Raw genomic sequence first — 27,073 nt, forward strand, 5'->3', positions numbered from 1 at the left:
CTAAAGATGAATTTGACCTCAGATATTCAGATCTTGAGAAAACAATAGAAAAAATATTCAGTCTACAAACTTTATTTCTAAAAGTTTTTGAAGTCAGCTTCAAAACTAAAGAAAAATAAGAAATAATTTTTAAAGGACAACATTACATATAGATGGTAAATTCTTTTGGCCTCCAGCAGTACTGGTTCAAAGGAAGCATAATCTGAGAATAATCAAAGTATCTAGGTTAGTAAGTATAGTCATGATTAATGTATAGAACCTACATGAATTTTTAAAATATATGTACACACACAGATCTGGACTTAGGAATAAAAGCATTTTGATATGTATTGAAAGTTAAAGATCCCCACTATTCTAGAGTATAATAAAAATTATTAACATATAGAATTGCTTTAAAGATTAATGCATAGAGTTCAAGTTCGGGGACTACTGAAGTGGAGTGTAACATGCTTTTGTTTTATTTGCTAATGAACTTCTTTCTCCTTCAGTCAAAGAGCTCATATAATTTGAAGTTGCTTCTGTTTAATATATACTTATTATCTTTTTGTCTAAATATATGTGAGTTTAATACTAAAGTTAAGTTTTCAGGTGCTGAATACTTTGCATTAAGTATGGCAATAAAAAATGTCTACTATCATCCATGTGTGCACGTTTCTACTCTATTTAACTCTCTACATATGATTATATTAGGTGATATTCCACTGGTTTCTGAAAATAAAATGTATTTTCTTCTAATAGCATGAATGTGAAAGGAGAAATTTAAATAACTAAATAACATCTTAGTGATTAGTTACTTCACTCACCATGCCAACTTCTCCTCTGTTTGGCTCAGTAGGCCTCTGTCATGGTAATAGTATTGTAGGAACAATGCTTTTCTGTGTATGGTTTCCTAGCTAGGTTCAACTTCATCAAGGACTTCTGTTAATATATCCAGTCTCTTTGCTCTCCATGCCCCATTTCACCCCTCTGCTCCAGTCATTGTAAAACACTTAGTCTCTGAAGCACAACATGATCTCAGAGTTCCATTGAAGGAACAGTTACTGAGTTACCACAATGTGCTAGGTACATTGGCATTATCATGAGCATAATTATGATTATCAAGATTACAATGATAACAGTAGGCATTATCATTAATGAAATGCCTATGACTTGGTAAAGGGTGAAGAAGCAGAACTCTTAGATGTGGTACCAAACTGCCTCTGAGGTAATCAAATTAGTTTCTCTGTGACCAAGGTAGTTTTTGATGGATCCAGCACAAGTGAAGACTATTCCTCACAGTTGGTAGGATCTATTAACATAGGGCATCATGCAACAATCGAGGGTAGGGGAGAACTGTGACTAACCAACCAACAGACTGATTGAAAAATAATTATTAATTGTGGATATATCCCCTTTGACTTAGTGTTATATTATATTTGCCAAAAAGACAGATTTTCAGGTAGGGGAAGTATGGAAGGCTCTAGTAAACAACAGAAGAAAGTCCACAGTCAAGTGTTATGGGAGATGCCATAGAGAAAGTAGTCTGCAGTCCGCAGATTGTTTGGGTTAAAAAAGTGGCTGGAAGTGTCTTTTTGACTAGCAAAGAGCATGAGACCTAAGGAAAGAAGTAAGGAAAAGATATCATGCTGGCAAAAGGAAATGAATGCTCTTTCTCCTGGATAAATCATGGTGAGCCTACATGAAGCCAAGGCAGCCAATTCGTAGTGGTATGGGAAAAGATCAGGATAGGTCAAAAGAAGCAGGGCAATTTTGAGTATCTCAGTGAGAATCTCCAGAAGACGTAACACGAAAGAAGCTTAGAAGGGAGGTCTCTTTACATATTTATAGATTATACGCTAGCTGACAGACAGTCTTCTCCATAGAATGTAAGTCCCACAAAGGTAGGAAATATAAGTGGTGTGTTCAGTGTTTAATCTATAGCCCTGAGCGTAATGTCTGGCCCTTTGTAGATACTCAAATATTTGTTAATGAATAAATAAATGAATGAGGATCATCACCAGATTTAGAATTTATTAGATCTGGGACAGGGATCAGTGTTTACCAGTTTTATGCATACATAAGTAAATTAACACTGTTTTATAAAATACTTATAAATATTTTTATTCAGAATATAAATATTCTGAATGTAATAGACTATTGTCTATTTTTCAGATATTCTTATGAGTACTGATATTTGGAGACTGATGTTGAACACATGCACTACACCAGCCCAGCCACTTTCCATGATACTTTAACTGAATTGTACTGTCATGTGTGATTTGAATGAACCATTTCAGTCCTATTCAGTCCTGTAACAGAATCAGTAGAATGCCCAGCATGGTGGTTCTTTTAGCTTATTATACATCAGGTAGAAGAATGTAGTGATACTGGAAACAGAATTCTAAATAGTTCAATAATTTTTTAGAGACTAAATATCCTGGGCCATGCTGTTAACTGTTTTATATATGAAAAGTGTCCTTTAGCTTATAAAATGCAATGTAAATTGGCCAGGAATAACACAGCTTAAACTTTTAAAAGCCAACAGTGTAAAATGATAAAGAGAAACAGATATTGAGGTACCAATGATGTAATCCACAATGCAAAATCTCCATAACTGTTCTTACTGGATGCTGCAGCACCCTCAAGTGTTAATAGATTAGGATGTCAGGCCTGCAGGTTTGCGGAAGGTAAGGTATGCACCACAGAAAAGACCAAAAATATATGCTTTATCCAAACTGCAGCTTTCCACACTCAATTTGTTCTCTGACACTTTATGAGAACTGAGCTTACCAGATAGTTCACCATCATTCACAAAAGGAAGAAGAACAAGTTTTCAGGAAGAGATAAACAATGAGTTTAGTTTTGGACATGTAAAACATAGGTACCTGTGGAACATCTATGTACAGAGATCTTGTGCAAAAATTCCAATACTGACTTCCTCAGGCTTTGGAGCTTACTGCCTCAGCCATGATCAGTTTTGTCCACTTATCAGAGTGTGCTACACAGATATGATCATTCCAATGTGTGCCATGACCTAAGTATGTTTGAGAAGCACAGGTCCAGTGGGAAACTGAATCCATGATTTTAGAACTCATGAGATGATGTCTTGGACTAGTGATTTTTGAGTGCCGAAAGCAAAGAGGTGCTAGTAAAAACCACAAAGAGGAACTTCCACTCCTGGCCATGTTGGAGTAACTGGGACCAGACTTCCCTCCTGTTATAACAATTAGAACACAGGACAAAATATATGAAATAGCTGTTTGTAGTCATTGAACAACATACAGTATAAGACTATGACTCTGAAAGAGGGGAAAAAACAAGAATAAGCCCTACTATCGCCATAGCTTGCTGCCTGAAAACACTTTCTGGTTGGTAGCATGGGGAGTGAGAGCTCAAGCTGAGCATGCAAGTCTTGCTCAGTTGAAGAGACAGAGATCAAAGTTCAGAGTTCAGAGAGGCTGAGGAAACTAGAATTTGCAGGGCAGAGTACCAGAGAAGAGGGAGCTATGTAAAAAAAGAACTGAAAACCCCCTAGCTATGGGTCCCCTTGAGTCTGTTATTGAATATAAATCCTAGTGCCTAGGATGGAAATCCATTAGTCTAGGCAAAGAAATACCAAGAAGCTTTAAGCTGAAGAATACCCAGAACTCACACAAAGCTGGCAAATGTTTAAGTTCCAATAACTAAGAATGAAGAGACAAAAGAAGTCAGACCTTAGATGTAAGGCTAAACTAGCTAGGAAAGGATACTTTATATCTATCCTAACAAGCTTAAAAATAATCCTCAAATGGATAAAGCTGCTCCACAAATAACTGCCTGCAATACAAAATTCAACACTCTTAAAAAGAAGTCAACGAAATTGAAACACTCAAGTCACGATGTCCAGTGTCCAACAAAAATTACTACACATATGTATAAAAGAAAAATGTGATCCATAGTCAGGATAAAAATCAATCATTAAGAAAACATGTAGAGGAAGAAATGAAGCGGGGCAAAGACAGCATGCTGGGAAATACTCAGACAAGATTTAAAAGGTAAGAAAAAGAAAAAGGACCTGACAAGAGTCACTTGAAAGGAATAATACAAGATGTTAGAAGAATCAAGAGACCATTGAGTCACAGAAGTCATGTAGGGAGAAAGTTTAGAAAAAGAGAGAGTGGTCAACAAGGATATCAAGCAAAATAGAGACTGAAAAGAGTCCACTGGATTTCACAAGAAGGTGCCTTCTAAGCCTGGCCAGAGTAGTTCCAATGGAGAGGTTAGGGTAGAATCCAGATTGCAAAGGGTTTGAGGAGTGAATAAGATGTTTCAAGGCAAGATGGTCTCTGACGCAGGATAGGCAAATAAATGTACATTTTTGTATGTTTGAAAATATTTTAAAAAATATATTCTACAACCTTCTTTAGCAATGTCTCCTTTCTCTTATAGCCACATTTCTTCCTAATACACAGACAACTCCCAAAAAGAATTATGAAATAAAAATTGTTACCAAAAAAGGCATTCAGCAACTTCTGAACCTGAATATTGCTGCCCACGGTACGGTACAATCCCTCTGTCTTGATCCCTAGGGAAAGAAAACCAAGTCAGTTTTATTTATATAACTAGAGCTTTCATCTCCCTCAGGGTAGAGAAAGTAGGTACTTACACAATGGAGTCAGTTCAAACAGGAAAGGGTCTCCCTACTCTCTCCAATCTCTCCAGCCCTCCCCTGCAATAGGGGAACAGTCCTGAAACATCTCTGCAAATTATTCTTTTCATACTTTCATTTGGATTGTACCAAGCCCTTATTAACCTGAACAGAAAAGAACACACTCTATAGTAAATAGAAGAAAATGTTCAGGTGAGTAGCAGCGGATGGCTGAGAATGGTGTTACCATCTCGTCAAGGAACTAGGGTTTAGTTGATAAAGGAGGAAATATGAACCTTCAAATTGCCCCTGAGCAGTGGTATGAAGTAAGAGAGGCCTAGAGTGTGGCAGATATGAAGCAAACAGCCATTTTTTGCATGGAGAAAGATTGAAGCAACTTAAAAAGAGGCCTGGCTCATAAACTACACTTGCCTACATTCAAAATATTCTCAGAGAGAAACAAGAGAGTATCGTCAACCTGGAAGAATGCTGATGCCACATTTGCCTGAATTTAACTTTGCCCCCCCAAAATTTTAAATCAATATGTGTTGTGGCAGAAATTGAACCCTTGTTTATTTAGGATGGAACTATCATAACACTATTTGAAGAGTGCCAGATAGTATTTGAGAATATTTTATAAGCCATTTGAAGCTCTTTATCTTTAAAGGCAGGAAACCACAAATTATCCAAACATGGTTAAATACCACTGATTTGAAATTTGAGGAAATTTTAAACATTGTGTCTAGTACTCAAGGTTTATAAACAGTCTCCTTTCCTAAAACGGGTCCTGACTAATAGATGATATCATTGTTCCTTTAGAAAAATTGCCCAGGAAAAATTCAGAATGACCAGATTTTGCCATTTGCAGCAACGTGGATGGACCTGGAGGGTATTATGCTAAGTGAAATAAATCAGACAAAGACAAATACTGTATAATATCACTTACAGGTAGAATCTAAAAGATAAAATAAAACTGGTGACCATAACAAAAAAGAAACAGACTCACAGATATAGAGAACAAACTAGTGGTTACCAGTGGGGTTGGGGGGAGGGGAGGGGCGAAATAGGGATGGGAATTAAGAGGTACAAACTATTATGTATAAAATAAATAAGCTATAAGAATATGTTGTACAACACAGGGAATATAGCCAATATTTTATAATAGCTATAAATGGAGTATAACCTTTAAAAATTGTGAATCACTATGTTGTATACCTGTAACATATAATATTGTACATCAACTGTACGTCAATAAAACTTAAATAAATAAATAATAAAACTATGTTTAAAAAAAAAGAATGACCAGATTCAAACACTGCTAAGGCTATGGTTCATATCTTACCTTTGGTTTCAATGACATTGATGCACTTCCTAACAAACTTGAACCCCACTTCGTTCAGCTCCACTGTTTCAAGCAAAAAAAGCAGAGTTAGATTCTGCTGTAATAAGCCTCACCTACCAAGCATTCAATGATCTTGCTAAGAGACTGCAGTGAGAGAACTAGGGGTTTGGTTGCTCTTCTTCAATCAGCCTTAGGTGGAAAGATTCCTCATTCAGGGGAGAGGGTGGTTAGAGATTTTACTCTTATAACACAGAATTCTTTTACTTGACCCTCTGCATTATGTCTGCTTTAGGCATGAGCTACATCAAATGTGAAATGTGAGGCTGGAAATGCACACAATTTCTATCATGTGTCTAGAAAAAGAAGGATATAACGTGTTTCTTTATATTACTACTACTATCCCACCCATAAGCTAAGATAAAGTGACTTCCTTAATTCAATCAATAAACACCTTTTAAAAAAATAGGCCTGAATTTCATTCCATACAGAGGTATCCACAAATACACTTGCATCAATATTACATATCATTGATGATAACATTTACTGTGATTAGGACAGCTAACAGTTCATAATATCAGTAGATCAGAAATTTGACTCACTTTCTTCCTGTTTCGTTATAGGGCTGTGATAGATCTACAAAAAAAGAGAGAGAAAGAGCAATGGTTATTGTGAATCACTATAGGTAAGTACAGCAAATACTAAATAGCTTTCCCCAAATAAGCCATCAAAACCATTAGTGACTTTAAGGCTTTAACAAGAAAGAAAGTGGGCTAAACAGAATCATCTTTGCCTAGGGCCCTAGGAACAGTTGGATTAACAATCCCTGAAGATTACACTGGATTTCATACAGTTCACTGCAGTTTTAGCCTACTCATCTTAGACATTTACTTATGTAAAGCTTAGAGAATTTTTCTGATGGAGCAAGAGAGCATGAGAGAAAGAAAGTGATTTTCTCATGGATACCTGGGTAATTGGCATTGATGGTAAAATTTAAATATTCCTAATACCAACCTCCCCACCCAGAGACATTAATGGGTGTTTCCCTGTAGAAAGGCAAGTGCTCATCTGAAAGAGATTCATGCATTCACCAAGATTTCTCTGAGCCATCTTGAAGTATGCACTGTGATAGCTATGTGAGAGACCAAAGAAGAGATCCTTGACTCTTGAAGTCTAATCTTGGCTCTACCTCTACCTCATTATGAAACTTAGGTGTGTCCTTTTCATTCTCTAGACTTCAAAATTCATATCTCTAAAACGATCAGGGTTGGAGTAGATGTTCCTTCAAGTCCTGATCTTCTTTGACACTTTAAGCAAAGGCAAGCATACTATGTATAAGATCAGTGAATTGGGGGGGTTAATAAAGCAGTGACAACATTAGTAATGTGAGGCTGCAGGAAATAAGTCCTCTATATGCCATCTGTATAGTTTGCTTTAACAAGCTCTCCTTTTAAAAGAAAAGTTTCTCCCTATGTGTGTATGCCAATGGATATTTCAGTGAGAGAGGTTTCTGTGCTTGGCCAGCCCCTTTTCGCCACTGCTATAAAAAAGATATTTGTGAAACGTCTCTCATAATCAAGTTGGTAAGGATCCACATGCAGTGGGCCCATGTTCTAACATCATTCTCCACGAAAAGCCATCTGTATCCTTTGATTTTTAAAATCCTAAAGGGAGAGCAATTTCAGGAGAGGGAATTAAAAGTAAAATGCCTTACAATATTGTAAATTAACTATACTTCAATTTTAAAAAGTAAGAAGAAAGAAATATGAACAAAAACAAAAAAAGAATAAAATGCCTTGTGGAGCTTCCTACTATCCTCCTAAAGAAATATCACAGGCATGTAATAGTTAAGCTCCAGGTTTCTGGGAGGGGAGGAAGGGGAGAAAGGCCCTGGCCTATTTTCTGGATGACAGTCCTCACAACACCACTTCTCTCCTGCTACCATCTTGGTTGCTATTAATGCAATCTGGCATCTGGGCACTCCTCTTTAGTCTCCAAGGCACTGAAAACACACAGAAAGAAAGCCCTGTAATATATTTCCCCTCTTAGCAAGTTTTTGCCTTGCATAAAGCAAGAAGATTGGACTGTATCCAAACACTTGAATTTCAGTAGGTTTGTACCCAAACTTCAGACCAGTCAGAAGCACCTCAAACTAATACAGTACATTATGGTTGACAAACTAGCTTTCAATTGATTTTTCAAATCAACTCTGTGAGGTAGGTAGAACAGATATTATTAAAGCCATTTTACTTAAGAGAAGAGAACAGTCTCAGAGAGTAAATAACTATCTCAAGGTCACAGAACCATTGAATGGCAGAACCAGATCCAAATCTAAACTTTTGGGATTCCAACACTAGGAAGCTGATGTTATTTCATACGCCACGAGAAGAAACCTACGCAGAAGATACTGAAGAGAGAAAATGCTTTTCAGTGACCTCTGACTGTTCATATTGATCTTTCTATGATAATCACTAGCCTTTAAAAGTATTACTTGTCATCATATGTAACAGTATTCTAAATGGAGTAGTGCATCCTGAGATATAGGATGGCAATACCATCTCCTGCCCTTAAAGAGAACAAGCTGACTTGGGGATGTAAGGGAGGGGCAGCAAAACCATTTTGAATAAAATCTTAATAAATGGCTTGTTCACAACCATGGAAATTATTTTCCATCCTTATATATGAACACATATTAATATTATAAACTGCAAAAAGGCTTAATTTTCTTTCTTAAGAAGATTTTGTGGGCATGGCTGCATAATCTAAGACCAGAGCAGGAAGCTGAGAGACCTGGATTCTAGGCCCATTGTGATGCCTTTCTGAGAGTGATCCTAGAGAAGTCTTTCACCCTCTCTGGAACTCAAGTTGCCTAACTTGTTAAACAAGAAATGTCAACTCAACAATTCCTTCTACCTCTAAAATTTTGAGTATCAAAGATCTATCACCATTTAATTATCCTGGACCCACTGCTACCACTAGAGCGACTCATATACTGGATTATGTTGCTGAGGTTTCCCTAGGATAACTTACAGGTTCTTTCCCATCCATGGCCTCCATCCATAGTCTTCTATTAGCTTCTGAAAGGGCTTGCAGAGTGATGGTTCCTGGCCTAAGGAAAAAAATGACAAGTTGAGAGCAGAAAAGTCTCCTGAGAGAATGGAGTCTTGTGATCTAGGGTCCTCCTCAGCCCTGGGAGATATCAGACTGAGCAGGCACAGGCATATAGATTTCCAACTTCTCATAATCTTTTTTACTCAGAAAAACAATGGAACTTAGAGAACAGTAACTTTGGAGACACTGGTGGAGGTGGTATCTTGGTGGCCTCATGCCAGAGTTGGACAAGGAAATAGGAAGGCAGATACTGACACCTCACCATAATACACACTTAAACTGGCCTCACTGTGCTTGAGCCAAACTGAGGCTCGCCCTGCCTCTCTCTCTTGGAAGCCAGCCATTTGGTCTGGGCTCTAGGGTTTCTGAGCATGTTCATTATGGGCACGTTCATCTATCAGGAAAATGGCTTGCTACTTTTACCGCCCAGGATGTCCAAGGAGCATTTCAGTTGGAAATAAGTCAACAACATGCACAATGGCTCAGCCACATGGAGGAGGCCTTTTGGCTGATTTAAGCAATCTTATGAATAACAATGACAACTAATAGTTATTGAATGCTCACCAGATGCCAGGTTCTTTTCTAAGTACTTTATAGGTATTAATTCATTTAATCTACACAGGAAGGCTATAAAGCAGGAACTATAGTAATCCCTATTTTATAGAAGGGGAAACTGAGGCACAGAGAGGTTACCTAAGTTCACACAGTGGGTAAATATAGAGCCAGGATTTGAATTTAGGAATTTTGGTCCAGCAGCCATGTTCTTTCTTAACTAATACACTATAAGGCCTCTTCTGCATGGCAGATGACTTCAAATCCAATTTTATTTTATTTACTTGCAGTAACTATAACTACATACACAGAGATACCCCAATTTGGTATACTATGTTCTTTTTAGACCTTCAAAGCCAAACTGGAATTTGGGGATTGACCACATTATTGCAGGTATAAGGTCTCTTCCATTCTCTGTGTAGTTGTGCCATTATGAGATGCTTGTTACTCTCACTCCTTCTATGTTAAGATGAGATCTCTCTCAGAGTCATGAAATGATAAGAGCAATTACAAGAGAGTTCAGTGGAAAAGTCACTGTGCCTCAGTTTCTTTATCCCTAAAAATGTTGGAGGAGACAAGCTGTGAGGTCCTTTACAGTTCCGATATCAAGACTCCTGTTCTACCTGTCCTTCTGTCTCTTATTCCATTAAAGTACTCCTTAAAAAAGGAAAGAAAAAAAAAAGAAAAAGCAATTCATTAACTAGAATGAATCGTTCTTTTTTCTGCTCTTTAGCTGTTTGGGCACAATTACACTTTACAGGATTTGCTACTGAACTAGGGATATTAGCTAACATCGTCATCAGTTAATGAAAAGGAATTCTGAATTCTAGATGTCCTCAGGAGCTTATAAGCATTGTGACCACCTATCGACCCCATGCCAATTTTTTCCTCACAGACTCAAATTATAATATTCAAATAAGACTAAACCCTTAAATTAAAAAAAAAAGCCCCCAAATGATCTTTAAGCCAGAATCAATTGAAAACCAGGACTTGGCTTTGGGCACTGGATTCTTTCAAGTTTACCATTTTCTAAGAAACATCCAACCATTTGGATATAACTTATGGGGCTAGAAAGTCCAGAAATCTTTGTAAAAACAGCTACACAGCTGAATCCTGAAGCCAGAAGGAAGGAGAGCAAGCAAATGGGCAACAAACATAAAAGCACATGCTGTAGACTAGATAAGATGTTAAGCCCATTCTAGACTCAGTTTCCCTACATGGGAAACCAATAAGCTGGTATGTGTCCTCTCTTGACCATACGGAGAAACTGAAAGAATAAATAAGTGACTATTCAATAAGCATTTGGAGATTCTTGGGTGCTACCGAAAGTCAAATTCAAAGAAAAATATTGCTAAGAACAAGATGACAAAGTAGAGAGTACAGGCTTTTCCATTATGACTTTAGACAAATCCTTTGCCCACCCTGAGGTCTGAGTCACGCATCTAAAACAAAAAGGCATATACAGCATATTTGCAGTAGAGTCCAGTGGTTAAGAGTATGACTTGGAAACCAGTATTCCTGGATTTGGATCCTAGCTCTAATATTAAATAACTGTATAACCTAAGTGCTTAACTACTTTCTGTCTCCTTGTCTTTGTGAAATTGGGATAGTAACACCCCCTACTTCATGTGACTGATGAAGACTAAAGGAAAATATACACTTAAAAGGCTGAGAATGGTGCCTGGCACATAGAGGTACTCAGAGAATGTTAGCAGTTGTCGTTGTCATCATCATCGTCACTGTTGTCATTATTACTATTATTATTGCCCTTCAAGTTCTGATGGCCTATGAGCCTGTGGCTTCAAATATTGGTAGGAACACTAATAAAAAAGTTATCCTCTATTCTGGAAATAGAAAAAGGGACTCAAAGAGTCCTTTGTTCTATCCCACAGAGAACATGAGTAAAGGTGCCTGATGTCTACTGGGAGGCCTGCCTCTGCCCCTTATATCTGACTGACAAGCAAGGAAAGCAAATGCGGAGGTCACATGACTCAGAAAACTCCACATACACAGAGGTACCTCAGCATCTGTTAATATATTTGACCCTCTATTTCAGAACATATTTATTCTCCTTATAATAGACAATGGAATAAAAATAAAAAGAACGTGGGGTGTGGAGGCCTACAGACCAGGGATTGAGCACAGCCTTGCTACTATGTGACTTTGATTAGGGAAGGCAGTTAAATATATACAAGTCTTAATCTCTTCACTGTTAAATGAGGGAATGTTTTTTAAAGTGCCCAATATTTTGTAATTATGTTCATCAGGGATATTGGCCTGTAGTTTTCTTTCTCTGTGACATCTTTGTCTGGTTTTGGTATCAGGGTGATGGTGGCCTCATAGAATGAGTTTGGGAGTGTTCCTACCTCTGCTATATTTTGGAAGAGTTTGAGAAGGATAGGTGTTAGCTCTTCTCTAAATGTTTAATAGAATTCGCCTGTGAAGCCATCTGGTCCTGGGCTTTTGTTTGTTGGAAGATTTTTAATCACAGTTTCAATTTCAGTGCTTCTGATTGGTCTGTTCATATTTTCTATTTCTTCCTGGTTCAGTCACAGCAGGTTGTGCATTTCTAAGAATTTGTCCATTTCTTCCAGGTTGCCCATTTTATTGGCATAGAGTTGCATGTAGTAATCTCTCATGATCCTTTCTATTTCTGCAGTGTCAGTTGTTACTTCTCCTTTTTCATTTCTAATTCTATTGATTTCAGTCTTCTCCTTTTTCTTCTTGATGAGTCTGGCTAATGCTTTATCAATTTTGTTTATCTTCTCAAAAAAACAGCTTTTAGTTTTATTGATGTTTGCTCTCGTTTCCTTCATTTCTTTTTCATTTATTTCTGATCTGATCTTTATGATTTCTTTCCTTCTGCTAACTTTGGGGATTTTTTTTGTTCTTCTTTCTCTAATTGCTTTAGGAGCAAGGTTAGGTTGTTTATTTGAGATGTTTCCGGTTTCTTAAGGTAGGATGTATTGCTATAAACTTCCCTCTTTGAACTGCTTTTGCTGCATCCCATAGGTTTGGGGTCGTCGTGTCTCTGTTGTCATTTGTTTCTAGGTATTTTGCGATTTCCTCTTTGATTTCTTCAGTGATCACTTGGTTATTAAGTAGTGTATTGTTTAGCCTCCATGTGTTTGTATTTTTTACAGATCTTTCCCTGTAATTGATATCTAGTCTGATAGCATTGTGGTCGGAAAAGATACTTGATAGGACTTCAATTTTCTTAAATTTACCAAGGCTTGATTTGTGACCCAAGATATGATCTCTCCTGGAGAATATTCCATGAGCACTTGAGAAAAATGTGTATTCTGTTGTTTTTGGATGGAATGTCCTATAAATATCAATTAAGTCCACCTTGTTTAATGTATCATTTAAAGCTTGTGTTTCCTTATTTATTTTAATTTTGGATGATCTGTTCATTAGTGAAAGTGGGGTGTTAAAGTCCCCTACCATGATTGTGTTACTGTCAATTTCCCCTTTTATGTCAGTTAGTATTTGCCTTATGTATTGAGGTGCTCCTATGTTGGGTTCATAAATATTTACAATTGTTATATCTTCTTCTGGGACTGATCCATTAAAAGGATCAGAAACCATGATCAAGTGGGGTTTATTCCAGTAAAGCAAGGATTCTTCAATATACGCAAATCAATCAACGTGATACACCATATTAACAAACTAAAGGAGAAAAACCATATGATCATCTCAATAGATGCAGAGAAAGCTTTTGACAAAATTCAACACCCATTTATGATTAAAAAAAACTGCAGAAAGTAGGCATAGAAGGAACTTTCATCAACAAAATAAAGGCCATATATGACAAACCCACAGGCAACATCGTCCTCAATGGTGAAAAACTGAAAGCATTTCCACTAAGATCAGGAAAAAGACAAGGTTGCCCACTCTCACCACTATTATTCAACATAGTTTTGGAAGTTTTAGCCACAGCAATCAGAGAAGAAAAAGAAATAAAAGGAATCCAAATGGGAAAAGAAGAAGTAAACTTTTCACTGTTTACAGATGACATAATACAATACATAGAGAATCCTAAAGATGCTACCAGAAAACTACTAGAGCTAATCAATGAATCTGGCAAAGTAGCAGGATACAACATTAATGCACAGAAATCTCTGGCAATCCTATACACTAATGAAGACAAATCTGAAAGTGAAATTAAGAAAACACTCCCATTTAACATTGCAACAAAAAGAATAAAATATCTAGGAATAAACCTGACTAAGGAGAAAAAAGACCTGTATGCAGAAAATTATAAGATGCTGATGAAAGAAATTAAAGATGATACAAATAGATGGAGAGATATACCATGTTCTTGGATTGGAAGAATCAACATTGTGAAAATGACTCTACTACCCGAAGCAATCTTCTACAGATTCAATGAAATCCCAATCAAACTACCACTGGCATTTTTCACAGAACTGGAACAAAGAATTTCACAATTTGTATGAAAACACAAATAACTCCGAGTAGCCAAAGCAATCTTGAGAAAGAAAAATTGAGATGGAGGAATCAGGCTCCCTGACTTCAGACTATACTACAAAGCTACAGTAATCAAGACAGTATGGTACTTGCACAAAAACAGAAATATAGATCAATGGAACAGGATAGAAAGCCCAGAGATAAACCCCGCACATATGGTCACCTCATGTTTGATAAAGGAAGCAAGAATATACAGTGGAGAAAAGACAGCCTCTTCAATAAGTGGTGCTGGAAAACTGGACAGGTACATGTAAAAGTATGAAATTAGAAGACTCCTTAACACCATACACAAAAATAAACTCAAATGGATTAAAGACCTAAATGTAAGGCCATGCACTGTCAAACTCTTAGAGGAAAACATAGGCAGAACACTCTATGACATAAATCACAGCAAGATCCTTTTTGACCCACCTCCTAGAGAAATGGAAATAAAAACAAACATAAACAAATGGGACCTAATGAAACTTAAAAGCTGTTGCACAGCAAAGGAAATCATAAACCAGACCAAAAGACAGTCCTCAGAATGGGAGAAAATATTTGCAAATGAAGCAGCTGACAAAGGATTAATTTCCAACATTTACAAGCAGCACATGCAGCTCAATAACAAAAATAGAAACAACCCAATCCAAAAATGGGCAGAAGACCTAAATAGACATTTCCCCAAAGAAGATATACAGATTGGCAACAAACACATGAAAGAATGCTCAACATCATTAATCATTAGAGAAATGCAAATCAAAACTACAATGAGATATCATCTCACACCAGTCAGGATGGCCATCATTAAAAAATCTAGAAACAATAAATGCTGGAGAGGGTGTGGAGAAAAGGGACCACTCTTGCACTGCTGGTGGGAATGTGAATTGGTACAGCCACTATGGAGAACAGTATGGAGGTTCCTTAAAAAACTAAAAATAGAACTAGCATACGACCCAGCAATCCCATTACTGGGCATATACCCTGAGCAAACCATAATTCAAAACTTTATGTACCAAAATGTTCATTGTAGGTCTATTTACTATAGCCAGGACATGGAAGCAACCTAAGTGTCCATCACTGGATGAATGTATAAAGACGATGTGGCACATACATACAATGGAATATTACTCAGCCATAAAAAGAAACAAAATTGAGATATTTGTAGTGAGGTGGATGGACCTAGAGTCTGTCATACAGAGTGAGGTAAGTCAGAAAGAGAAAAACAAATACTTTATGCTAACTCATATATATGGAATCTAAGAAAAAAATGGTCATGAAGAACCTAGGGGTAAGATGGGAATAAAGACACAGACCTACTATAGAATGGACTTGAGGATATGGGGAGGGGGAAGGGTAAGTTGTGACAAAGTGAGAGAGTGGCATGGACATATATACACTACCAAACATAAAATAGATAGCTACTGGGAAGCAGCCGCATAGCACAGGGAGATCAAGTCGGTGGTTTGTGACCACCTAGAGGGGTGGGGTAGGGAGGGTGGGAGGGAGGGAGACGCAAGAGGGAAAAGATATGGGAACATATGTATATGTGTATCTGAATCACTGTGTTATAAAGCAGAAACTAGCACACCATTGTAAAGCAATTATACTCCAATAAAGATGTTAAGAAAAAAAAATAAAATAACATTTAAAATAAATAAATAAATAAAAATAAAATGCCCTAGATGTGGCAAGTAAAATCATAGATACATTGAAACTTTAATTCCTGGGTTCTATTCTCAGAATTCCTCAGCATTTTTGGTTAGGGAAAAACACATTTAAAAATGAATACCAAATTCAGTATCTAACATGAGCTATACACAGGAATAGATGCAAGATATATAAAGATGAGTTGGTCTTAGTCCGTAACCTTAGTGCCAAACTGTTTGCAAATGCTTTGAGTCTATGGCAATATTACTTGCAAGTGGGTGGCAAATTTAAGCTGAAAAGTGAAACAGAATGGAACTAGACACAGAAAATTTTTATTTCGTTTATGTACATTGATGCTGCAGAGCCAAAGACACTAAATGTTCATGAAAAGAAGACAGTCAACAGTCACTTTCCCCTTCCTACTGGGCCTGAAGCTGTGGGGGAAATGAGTGACAGCCTTTTGGTTATCAGTAACAATGTTTACAATTACAGCCATCTTTGATTGAGACCATCCATTCTTTTTTTTTTTTTTTTTTTGGCTGTGTTGGGTCTTTGTTGCTGCGCAGTGGGCTTTCTCTAGTTGCGGTGAGCGGGGGCTATGCTTTGTTGCAGTGCGTGGGCTTCTCATTGTGGTGGCTTCTATTGTTGTGGAACAGGGGCTCTAGGAACACGGGCTTCAGTAGCTGTGGTACGCAGGTTGAGGAGTTGTAGCACACGGGCTTAGTTGTTCCGTGGCATGTGGGCTTTTCCTGGACCGGGGCTTGAACCTGTGTCCCCTGCATTGGCAGGTAGATTCTTAACCACTGTGCCACCAGGGAAGTCCAGGACCATCCATGCTTAACAAAGAATGCATATAGATTCACAAACAGAATTTTTTTTAACATCTTTATTGGAGTATAGTTGCTTTACAATGTTGTGTTAGTTTCTGCTGTGTAACAAAGTGAATCTGATATACGTATACATATATCCCCATATCCCCTCCCTCTTGCGTCTCCCTCCCACCCTCCCTATCCCACCCCTCTAGGTGGTCACAAAGCACTGAGCTGATCTCCCTGTGCTATATGGCTGCTTCCCACTAGCTATCTATTTTACATTTGGTAGTGTATATATGTCCATGCCACTCTCTCAACTTCTCCCCAGCTTACCCTTCCACAAACAGAAATTTAAAATGGGGAAATGGACTAATAGTTACTTATTCCCAGACAAAAAAAATGCCTTATTTTCTTAATCTGATCTGTATGACTCCAGTCACTAATAGTTTTGTTCATATGATATTGTAATTCAACCTTCAAGTTCCTTTCTAGCAATCTGATCATTTTGTTAAATTCTACTGTATTACTTAGTGCCTAATACATGGAAATAATGGACTGAAATAAAATCAACACATTTACTCACTGAATTTTGGATCAACCTCCCAACTATATAACATGCCTTTTTCCAAAGTAACTCCAAATATTCTCATTTTAAAATTTAACAGTTAAATTTCCCTCTGATAAAATTGCCCAGGTTGAAAAAACAAAAAAGAGGGCACTGGAGAGAAACAAATGCAACGAAGTCCAAAGTTTGCAAGCTTTTGCTGAAACCAGAAAGTTGATAATCAAACTATTTCCACTTTACATAAATATCTGCAAAGTAGGAAAATCTGTATCATATTTGTACCAAATGGGGAAAAAAGACTCCCCAATACCACTACCACCCTCCATCCAATCTACCTCCCCTTAAATATGTGTTCCAATTCATTTGTTCTTGTATATTAAGAAATAAAAAAGAATGAGTTTTGTTACCCTGTCCTTTTGTAGCATCACCAAATGTTGACCTTTTGCATATATAATAGCAAATTAAATCCTAGGAGTAACTTCTGCCTAAAGCAAGTGAGGCAAAGCTGACTGAACCTTGAATAGAGAGAACTAGCTCTGGGCCAGCTCTAACAGGGATCCCTGAAAGGGCAGCCAGAAGAGCCAAGACAATGATGTCATGAATAATTTTGCTCATTTTTATTAACGAGAGATGACAGAGGAAAATAAAATACCTACCCAGGCTCAGCATCTGGCACATGGGGACATTGTCAATTCATATCAGCACAGCTTACCTTTCATTAGTTTCTATATCAAAACAGAATCTCTTGTCGATAGACTCCGTCTTCCTTCTCACGCAGTACTTCAGGGTTAAGTCCAAGGGTCCCTGATATAAGAAAAGGATTAATAGCCAGCTTGAAAAAAAATACATAGAAGCTTCTTCTGCCTACTGCAGCGTTCTCAGTGTCACTTGGAAGGCATCTCTCAGGGCAGCGGGAACAATGTTTAGCCTCACTGAGAAGCTTGTCCCCTCAAATGGTAGTTGCAGCAAGGTGGCAGATGGTTTCTCTCTGCTCCAAAAATCAATGGCTGAGTTCAGGAGAAAATGCTCAGGATAAGCCCTTGCTCTTTTCCAAGCATGATATATTAAATAGGAAACTCATTATACAACATGTAAAAGGGAATTCAGGAGAAATGCACTGCCCAAAGTGTACAAAATAAATGTACAAAATAAAATTTCGTGAGGCTTCTAGGTAGGGAGTTTGCAATGAGTAAGTGGCTTTCTGCATCTTTCTTGCATTAAAGTGGCAGATAGAAGAGGGGAAGAAAAATATTTTTGGTTCCCCACTTCCAGAGTCTTTAAGATGATGGGAATTACAAAAGCAATATCTCCAAAGATAGGGCAGGAGTAGGGAAAATAGGCATATTTGTGTAATAGTCAAGGTGGCATTTGGTATTTCATATGTGCAGGATAGTGTGGCCCATCTGTCTTGTGGTCATGTAACAAGGCCATAGAAATCCACTGTGTCCACAGATTAAAATTCCCCAAATCCCAACATAGTTCAGTTCCCTTCTATTATCTCAACAGAGACAGTGGGGTATAGGAAAGAGAAGTAATGTCTATGGATCACCTACTATGTGCCACATATTATGCTAGGTATTTTTAAACCACTTTTCTTCAATAACAATTCAGAGGGAAGTGAACCGCAGAGAGGTAAAATGGCTTACCCGAAGTCACCCAAGTCGATATAGCAGAAATAGCAATAAACTAAGAAGTTTAAAACCTTGGGTCTTGTTTCAGTTATGCAATTTACTAGCTATGTGGCCCAGAGTAAATATTCTTCCTCTCTGAATATAAACTTCACAACCTATTAAATAGGAATAATACTACCCACCTTGCTGTCTCGAATTCAGAAATACTGCCTAAGCACTATACCATCCAAACTGGTCCATAAAGCTGATCATCCAGTACTTCCCTCTCATTGTCACACTCAAGTCCTTTGCAGGTCTATCCTTTTACCTGTTCCTGCACTATAGAAACAAAACTCTATATTTACCTTTCAATCTGCCTTCCCAACCCCAACACTTAGGATATCAAGCACTGTTAGCCTTGCAAGATGACAGTAATTAACAGTATCGTGTACTCACCCTCCTTCTTTAAACTCTCAACTCCTTCAGATTTGGTGAGGTGATGTCAAAGCTTGGGGGACAACACCCTGCCCCCCACTCCAGGTTCACCTCCAGACACCGTCATCTAGTTTATGTCCCATTAGTGCAAAAGTACTCTTATTTCACACATGTATCATGCTCTTTCATGACTCCAACTTTGCATATACTGTTTCCTCCACCCAAATTGACTTTATCTATATTCTTTGACTGGCTAAACTCTTAACTTGTTCTGCAACTTGTAGTTCAGCTTTCATTTCCTCAAAAATCCTTCCCCAATACCATATACTGTCTGCTATGTGTTTTCTGCATTGTATTAAAGCTTTTTTTTTTCATGTCTGATTTCCCCACTTGACTGAGATCTCCTCAAGGATGTGGGCAGTGTCTTATTTATCTTTATATCTCTAGTACCTAGTAAAGAGTTAGTGCTCAATAAATATAAACTACATTATCATCCTTGCCATTTTTTCTGAGAAAAATGATACTGAGCAACATTAAGTAATTTACTCAAGATCACAATTTACTAGGCCACAGAACTAGGACTTAAGACTAGTTCTTGAGACAAGAGTGTCCAAGAGGTGGAGTAGGATGACCCTTAGCTCACTTCCTCCCATGTGCACACCAATATTACAACTATTTACGGAGCGATGATCAATGATGAGAATCACCTGAAGACTAGCAGAAAAGATCTTCTACAGCTAAAGGTATAAGGAAGGAACCACAACTAGACAAGTAGGAGGGGCACAGACATGGTATAGTCAAGGCGCACACCCCTGGGTACATGATCCACAAACAGGAAGATAATTACAATCGCAGAGTTTATCCCTAAGGGGCAAGGGATAAACTGACCCCCATATGGGATTCCTAGTCAGGGGGTCCTGACCTGGGAAGACAAGGCCTCAGAACATCTGGCTTTGAAAGCCAGGGCTTCCTTTCAGGAGGGCCAGAGGGCTATAGGAAATAGACACTCTATTCTTATAGGGTGCACACAAAATCTCACCTGCTCTGAGAACCAGGACAAAAGCAGTAATTTGAAAGGGGCCTGGGTCAAATCAACCTGCTGGTATTAGAGACCCTCCCAGAGAGACAGGAGACAACTGGAACTCACCCTAGGGACATAGACACTGGTGGCAGCCATTTTGAGGAGCACCATTTTGGAGTTCCCCTTGTAGCTTATTAATGTCAGACCTGGCCCCACCCACCAGCTAGTTGGAAAAAGTCCTAGGACATGCTAGTCCAGCCACAGAGGGAAACAGCCCCATCCACCATCAGGCTAGCAGCAGCAATAGGTCCCCCTGGACTACCCAGCCATTCCAGGACCCAGTGTCATCTAACAGAGAGCACAGGGCTCATCCCTGCTCACCAGTAAGTGGGCAAAAGCTCCAGGCACTGGCCTTACTCTGGAGCAGGCAGGCAACAGCCCCAGGATACAATGGGCTCCAACACTGCCCAGCTGTGTGCTGAAACCAGCTTTGAGACATACTGTGCCCCACAGCCAGCTTACCCAGGATCCAGCCCCACCAAACAGCAGGCTGACACCAGTCCTTAGACCCCTGCTTGACCCAGCAGCAGCTTGACACCTGCTCTGGGACCCTTCCTTTGGGCTTCACAAGAAGCCAACCAGTGACCTGGCCAAGCCCACCAGTGGGTAAGGACCAGGACACAGCCTAAACTACCATGGGGAAATAACCAGTTCCAGGACTCCCTGGGCCCCACAGCCAACTGCAATGGAATGCAGACCAGCCCACCAGCAGGTGGTAGCTTCAGCAGTAGGCAGGGCCTGGCAACCAACCACGGGGGGTTGCCCACCAGTTTGCCCATAATAGTAGGCCCCACCAAAAGAGGGGCCTCTTTTTATATATAAGACATTCTATTCAAAAGCTAGCTGCAGAATATACATTCTTTTCAAGTGCACATAACACTCTCCAGGATAGATCACAAGCTAGGATGCAAAACAAGTGTCGGTAAATTTAAGGAGATAGAAATCATATCAAGTATCTTTTCTAACCACAACACTATGACTAGAAATCAACTACAAGAAAAAAACTGCAAAAAAACCTATAAACATGTAGAGGATAAACACTGTGTTACCAAACAACCAAAGGATCACTGAAGAAATCAAAGAGGAAATCAAAAATACTTGGAGACAAATGAAAATGAAAACAAAACAATCCAAAATTTGTGGAATGCAACAAAAGCAATTCTAAAAGTGAATGTTACACCAATACAAGCCTATCTCAGGAAACAAGAAAAATCTCAAATAAACAACGTGACCTTACACATAAAGTAACTAGAAGAACAAACAAAAGCCAGTGTCACTACAAGAAAAGAAATCATAAGATCAGAGCAGAAATAAATGAAATAGAGACTAAAAAACAAAAAATAGAAAAGATAGATTAAATTAAGAGATGGTTGAAAACATAAACAAAATTGATAAATCTTTACCCAGAGTCATTGAGAAAAAAGAGAGAGGGCCCAAATCAATAAAATCAGAAATAAAAAAGAAGTTACAACCAACAACACAGAAATACCAAGGATCATAAGCGATTACTATGATCAATCAAACACCAATAAAATGGACAACCTAAGAGAAATTCCTAGAGATAAATGTACAACCTTCCAAAACTGAATCAAGAAGAAATAGAAAATACAAACAGACCAATTACCAGTAATGAAACTGAATGAGTAATTAAAAGAAATACTCCCAACACACAAAAGTACAGAACCAGATGGCTTCACAGGTGAATTCTACCAAACATTTAAAGAAGACTAACACCTATTCCTCTCAAACTATTTCAAAAAATTATAGTGGCAATACACTTCTGAATTTATTCTGTGAGGCCTGCATCACCTTGATATCAAAATCAGACAAAGACACCACAAAAACAGAAAATTACAGGCCAATATCACTGATGAACATACATGAAAAAAATCCTCAACAAAACTTTAGGAAAGCCAATTCAACAGTACATTAAAAGGATCATATACCATAATCAACTGGGATTTACCCCAGGGATGCAAGGATGGTTCAATATCCACAAATCAATGTGATACACCACTTAATAAACTGAAGACTAAAAAATCATATGATCATCTCAAGAGATGCAGAAAGAGCTTTTGACAAAATGCAACATCCATTATGATAAAAAAAATTCTTAACAAAATTGATATACAGGGAACATGCCTCAACGTAATAAAGGTCAAATATGATGAGCCCACAGCTAACATCATAGTCAATGGTGCAAAGCTGAAAGCATTTCCTCTACGACCAGAAACAAAACAAGGATACCCACTCTTACCAGTTTTAATGAACATAGTATTGGCATTGCAGGCCACAGCAATCAGACAAGGAAAAAAGAAAACAAATCCTAATTGGAAAGGAAGAAGTAAAAGTGTCAATGTTTGCAGATGACATGATACCACATATACAAAATCCTAAAGATGCTACCAAAAAAACTATTAGAACTCATTGAAGAATTCAGTAAAGTTGCAGGATACAAAATTAATATACAGAAATCTGTGGCATTTGTACACACTGACAACAAACTATCAGAAAGAGAAATTAATAAAATAATCCCATTTATAATCTCATAAAAAAATAAAATACCTAGGAATAATCTAAGGAGGTTAAATGCCTATACTCAGAAAACTATAAGATGCTAATGAAAGAAACTGAAGATGATACAAACAAATGTAAAGATACTCCATGCTTGTGGATTAGAAGAATTAATATTGTTAAAATGACTGTACTACCCAAGGTAATCTACAGATTCTATGTAATCACTATAAAACTAGCAATGGCATTTTTCACAGAACTAGAACACGTAATTCTAATATCTGTATGTAAATGCATAAACCCTGAGTAGCCAAAACAATCTTGAGAAGGATGAACAAAGCTGAAGTTAACATGCTCCCTGATTTCAAACTATACTACAAAGATACAGTAATCAAAACATTATTGTTCTGGCACAAAAACAGACACATAAATCAATGCAACAGAACAGAGAGACCAATAATGAATCCACACTTATGTAGTCCATTAATCTATGACAAAGGATGCAAGACTATACAATGGGGAAAAGACAGTCTCTTCAATAAATGATGTTGGGAAACTAGACAGCTACATGCAAAAGAATCAAACTGGACTACTTTCTCACATCATATACAAAAATAAACTCAAAATGAATTAAAGACTTAAGTGTAGGATTTGAAAGCATAAAACTCCTAGAAGAAAACATAGGCAGTTCTCTCTGTGACATCAGGCTTAGCAATATTTTATTGGATCTGTCTTCTCAGGCAAGGGCAACAACAGCAAAAATAAACAAATGGGATTTCTTCAACCTAAAAAGCTTTTTCACAGCGAAGGAAACTATAAACAAAATGAAAAGGCCACCTACTGAATGGGAGACAATATTTGTAAATGATATATCTGATACAGGGTTAATATCCAAAATATACAGAGAACTCATAAAACTCAAAGTTAAAAAAAAACTATTTAAAAAATAGACAGAGGGCCTGAATTTTTTGAAAGAAGACAAACAAATGGCCAACAGGAACATTAAAAGATGCTTAGCATCGCTGATCATTGGGGAAATGCAAATCAAAACCACAATGAGATGTCACCTCACATCTGACTGAATGGCTATCATCAAAAAGACCACAAATAACAAATATTGGTGAGGATGTAGAGGAAAGGAAACCCTAGTACACTCTTGGTGGGAATTTAAATTGGTGCAGCGACTGTGGGAAACAGTATGGAGATTCCTCAAAAATTTAAACATAAAGCTTCCATATGATCCAGCAATTCCACTCCTGGGTATTTGTCAGAAGAAAACAAACACACTAATTAGAAAAGATATATGCACCCCATGTTGAGCATTACTTACAATAGTCAAGATATGGAAGCAATCTAAGTGCACACGAGTAGATAAATGGATTAAAAAACATGTGGTATATGAAAACCATGGAATATTACTCAGCCATACAAGGGAATGAAATCTTGCCATTTGCGTCAACATGGATGGACCTCGAGAGTATTATGATAAGTGAAACAAGTCAGACAAAGACAAATACCATATGATTTCACTTATATGTTAAATCCAAAAAACAAAACAAATGAACCAACATAATGAAACAGAAATAGAATCATAGGTACAGAGAACAAACAGGTGGCTGCCAGAGGGAAAGGGGGGGCAGGATGTGAAAAATAGGTGAGAAAGGTTAAGAGGTATAAATTTCCAGTTACAAAATAAATGAATCACAGGTATGAAATGTACAGTATGGAGAATATAATCAATAATTATGTACTATCTTTATATGGTGACAGATCATAACTAGACTTATCATGGTGATCCTTTTATAATACATAGAAATCCCGAATCACTATGTTGTTCATCAGGAACTAACATTGTGTTACAGGTCAATTATACTTGATAAACAAACAAATAAACAAAGTAACTCATAGAAAACAGAGATTGGATTTGTGCTTACCAGAGGTGGAAGCTGGGGGAATAGGGAATTGGACGAAGGCATCTAAAGGTACTAATTTCCCATCGTAAGATAAGTAAATACTAGGGATGTTATGTATAACATGATTAATATAATTAACACTTCTGTATGTTATATATGAAAATTGTAAAGAGAGTAAATCCTAAGAGTACTCATTACAAGAAAAAAAATTTTTCTTTAATTTTGTACCTGTATAAGACAATGGGTGTTCACTAAACTTATTGTGATAATACTTTCATATTGTATGTAAGTCAGATCATTATGCTGTACACCTTAAACTTATACAGTGCTGTATGTCAGTTATATCTCAGTATAACTGGAAGGGAAAAATATTTGATATGAAGAATGAATGAAGGAATAAGTAAATGAATAAATAGGTAAAACTAGTTATTGTGATTCAAAATGTAGCTCTCTTGCCTCTTACAACTACCTGAAAGGGAAGGGATGAGAATCTTATAAAATAGTATTTGGGATTGTGCTCTGTAAAGTAAGCAGTACAACCCAAATGGAAGTTGATAAGCTGAACTACTAGAGTACACTTGTAAGTACCACAGTCAGAAAGAGAGCTAATTCTTCCAACTCCAAATTGGGCTAATGATACTTCACAGTGCTGCTGAGAAAGTAAATGGCCCATGGCAGCAAATGTCTAGCTCAGAGCCTGGTGAACAGCAAACATTGAATAAATAGTGGCTTTTATGGTGTTATCATTATTATAGTCTCACTTATTTGTATTATTTACCTTTCTAAAACACAAACTAGTAAAAGGAACTGAGAGAAATGATAAGAAGAAACCATCTCCAATTCAGTTTATGGAAATTAAAGTAACTACTTCCACCTCCCCTTTGCTGTAAATGGTCAAGCAAGTTCCTCTTTCCATTCCATAAAGAGTCCCATATTTAAATTGCTTAGGCTGACACTTACTGCAGTTTTGCAAGTAGCCACTCAATTAAAAGGGTAGGGGGAAAGAATAACTAAAAGAAGGGCTTGCTCTCATCTGCTAAGAACCTATGAACGTGGTATCTGCTGCCTCTGGCCTCAGCTTTGCAGTAGGACCTGCCTAAGAAAGGAACTTTGAAGTCCAAAGTTTGGAAAGTAATGTGTGTAGAAAAAGAAAAGAAAGAGACTACAGGACAGTGTTACTTAAAAGCACTTGCCAGTCAGATACATAAGCTAAGTTCTGACAGAAATGGGACAAATTCTGTGCTACAGCACAATTTATTGGAACCACGTTGAAAGGTTCTTTGGCAATTGGCAGACTGGAAACTAAGGAGAGTTTTGGATTCATGGATGAATAACTGGCCCGCATAGAAACGTGGATGAGGGTTGTGGAGACCCAATATGGTATGCTCTGTTAGAGGTGCATCCCATGTCTAATCCACATTCAAAGCAGAGTGGCAAAACTTGTGGTTAATGACAAAAAAGAAAAGCAGTTTTTCAACAGTCTGCCACCAAATCTCAATCATCACTAATTTCCTATGAATAAGCCACATAAGAGAGATCTTCCATGGAAAGCACCAGCAACGGAGAAAAAGTCTCCAAATTTCTGCCTATCGAAATTGGGTCTTCATGCACCACAACTTTCAATGCTAACAAGTAAATCTTTTTTTCACTTTATAAACAATTTGTAAATAAGGGAAATCCTTAAAAATATGCCCTAAGACCCTGTCTGAGAAACAGTTAAAGGGACACACTTAACTACTTTTAGAATATGAAGAGTCAGTCTATCAGCTTTTATCTTAAGAAACCTTCAGGTGTGTGTACATGTGTGCGTGTGTGTGTATGTGTGTGTGTGTGTGTGTGTGTGTGCATGTGTTCCCAAAGCCCCTACCAAGATAGGCAAAAGTGAGATAACAGAATAATTTTTTTAGCTGGGTGGTCATACATAAAAAATAATATATAATGTATAACATAATATAACATATATATATAAGATCAGGTTCCTCCAGGTTAGTGAACTATCTTCTCAGTGTGTTAAACTCATCTTGCCATTTTGGAGAGTAGGGGAAAGTTTGGAGGGCAGAAGAAGATGCATTAACTGTTTAAAGATATTTGAGCATTACATACAATGTGGGGTATAGATTATTCCAACTTTAGGCAACAGAATACTCCTTGAAAAAAGGAATTTTGGAAAATGTTTTGTATTTTAAAGTCTTAACTATTTAAAGGAATCCTATAGTAGAGCCTTCTTAAAAGCAAGTAATACTCTCCTCCAATTTAACCATATTTTTTTGCAAATTTTCTTTGTACAATGTGATAGACTCTTGTAATAATGATCTAAAAGAGTACAGGCACTTTCAGAAGGCCTAGAATCATTAACACAGATTTTTCACTCAACTGAGTAGTATCTGGCCCAATGCAAACTTAGGCCACAAAGAACATATG

General features: G+C 37.5%; 1 protein-coding gene across 1 annotated transcript in view; it reads right to left on the minus strand.

Annotated features, from left to right (window-relative positions):
• OPHN1 (oligophrenin 1) overlaps positions 1 to 27,073 on the minus strand; it is a 606,425-nt gene that overhangs the window by 221,042 nt on the left and 358,310 nt on the right. The window contains exons 11-15 of the mRNA XM_082681995.1: positions 17,812 to 17,903; positions 8,976 to 9,054; positions 6,548 to 6,581; positions 5,949 to 6,011; positions 4,469 to 4,543 (exon numbers count right to left, since the gene is read on the minus strand). Coding sequence (XP_082538121.1) covers positions 4,469 to 4,543; positions 5,949 to 6,011; positions 6,548 to 6,581; positions 8,976 to 9,054; positions 17,812 to 17,903 — 343 coding nt within the window. The remainder of the gene's footprint in view (positions 1 to 4,468; positions 4,544 to 5,948; positions 6,012 to 6,547; positions 6,582 to 8,975; positions 9,055 to 17,811; positions 17,904 to 27,073) is intronic.

The sequence above is a fragment of the Grampus griseus genome (genome assembly GCF_964374135.1).
Source record: "Grampus griseus genome assembly, chromosome: X".
Lineage (NCBI taxonomy): Eukaryota > Metazoa > Chordata > Mammalia > Artiodactyla > Delphinidae > Grampus > Grampus griseus.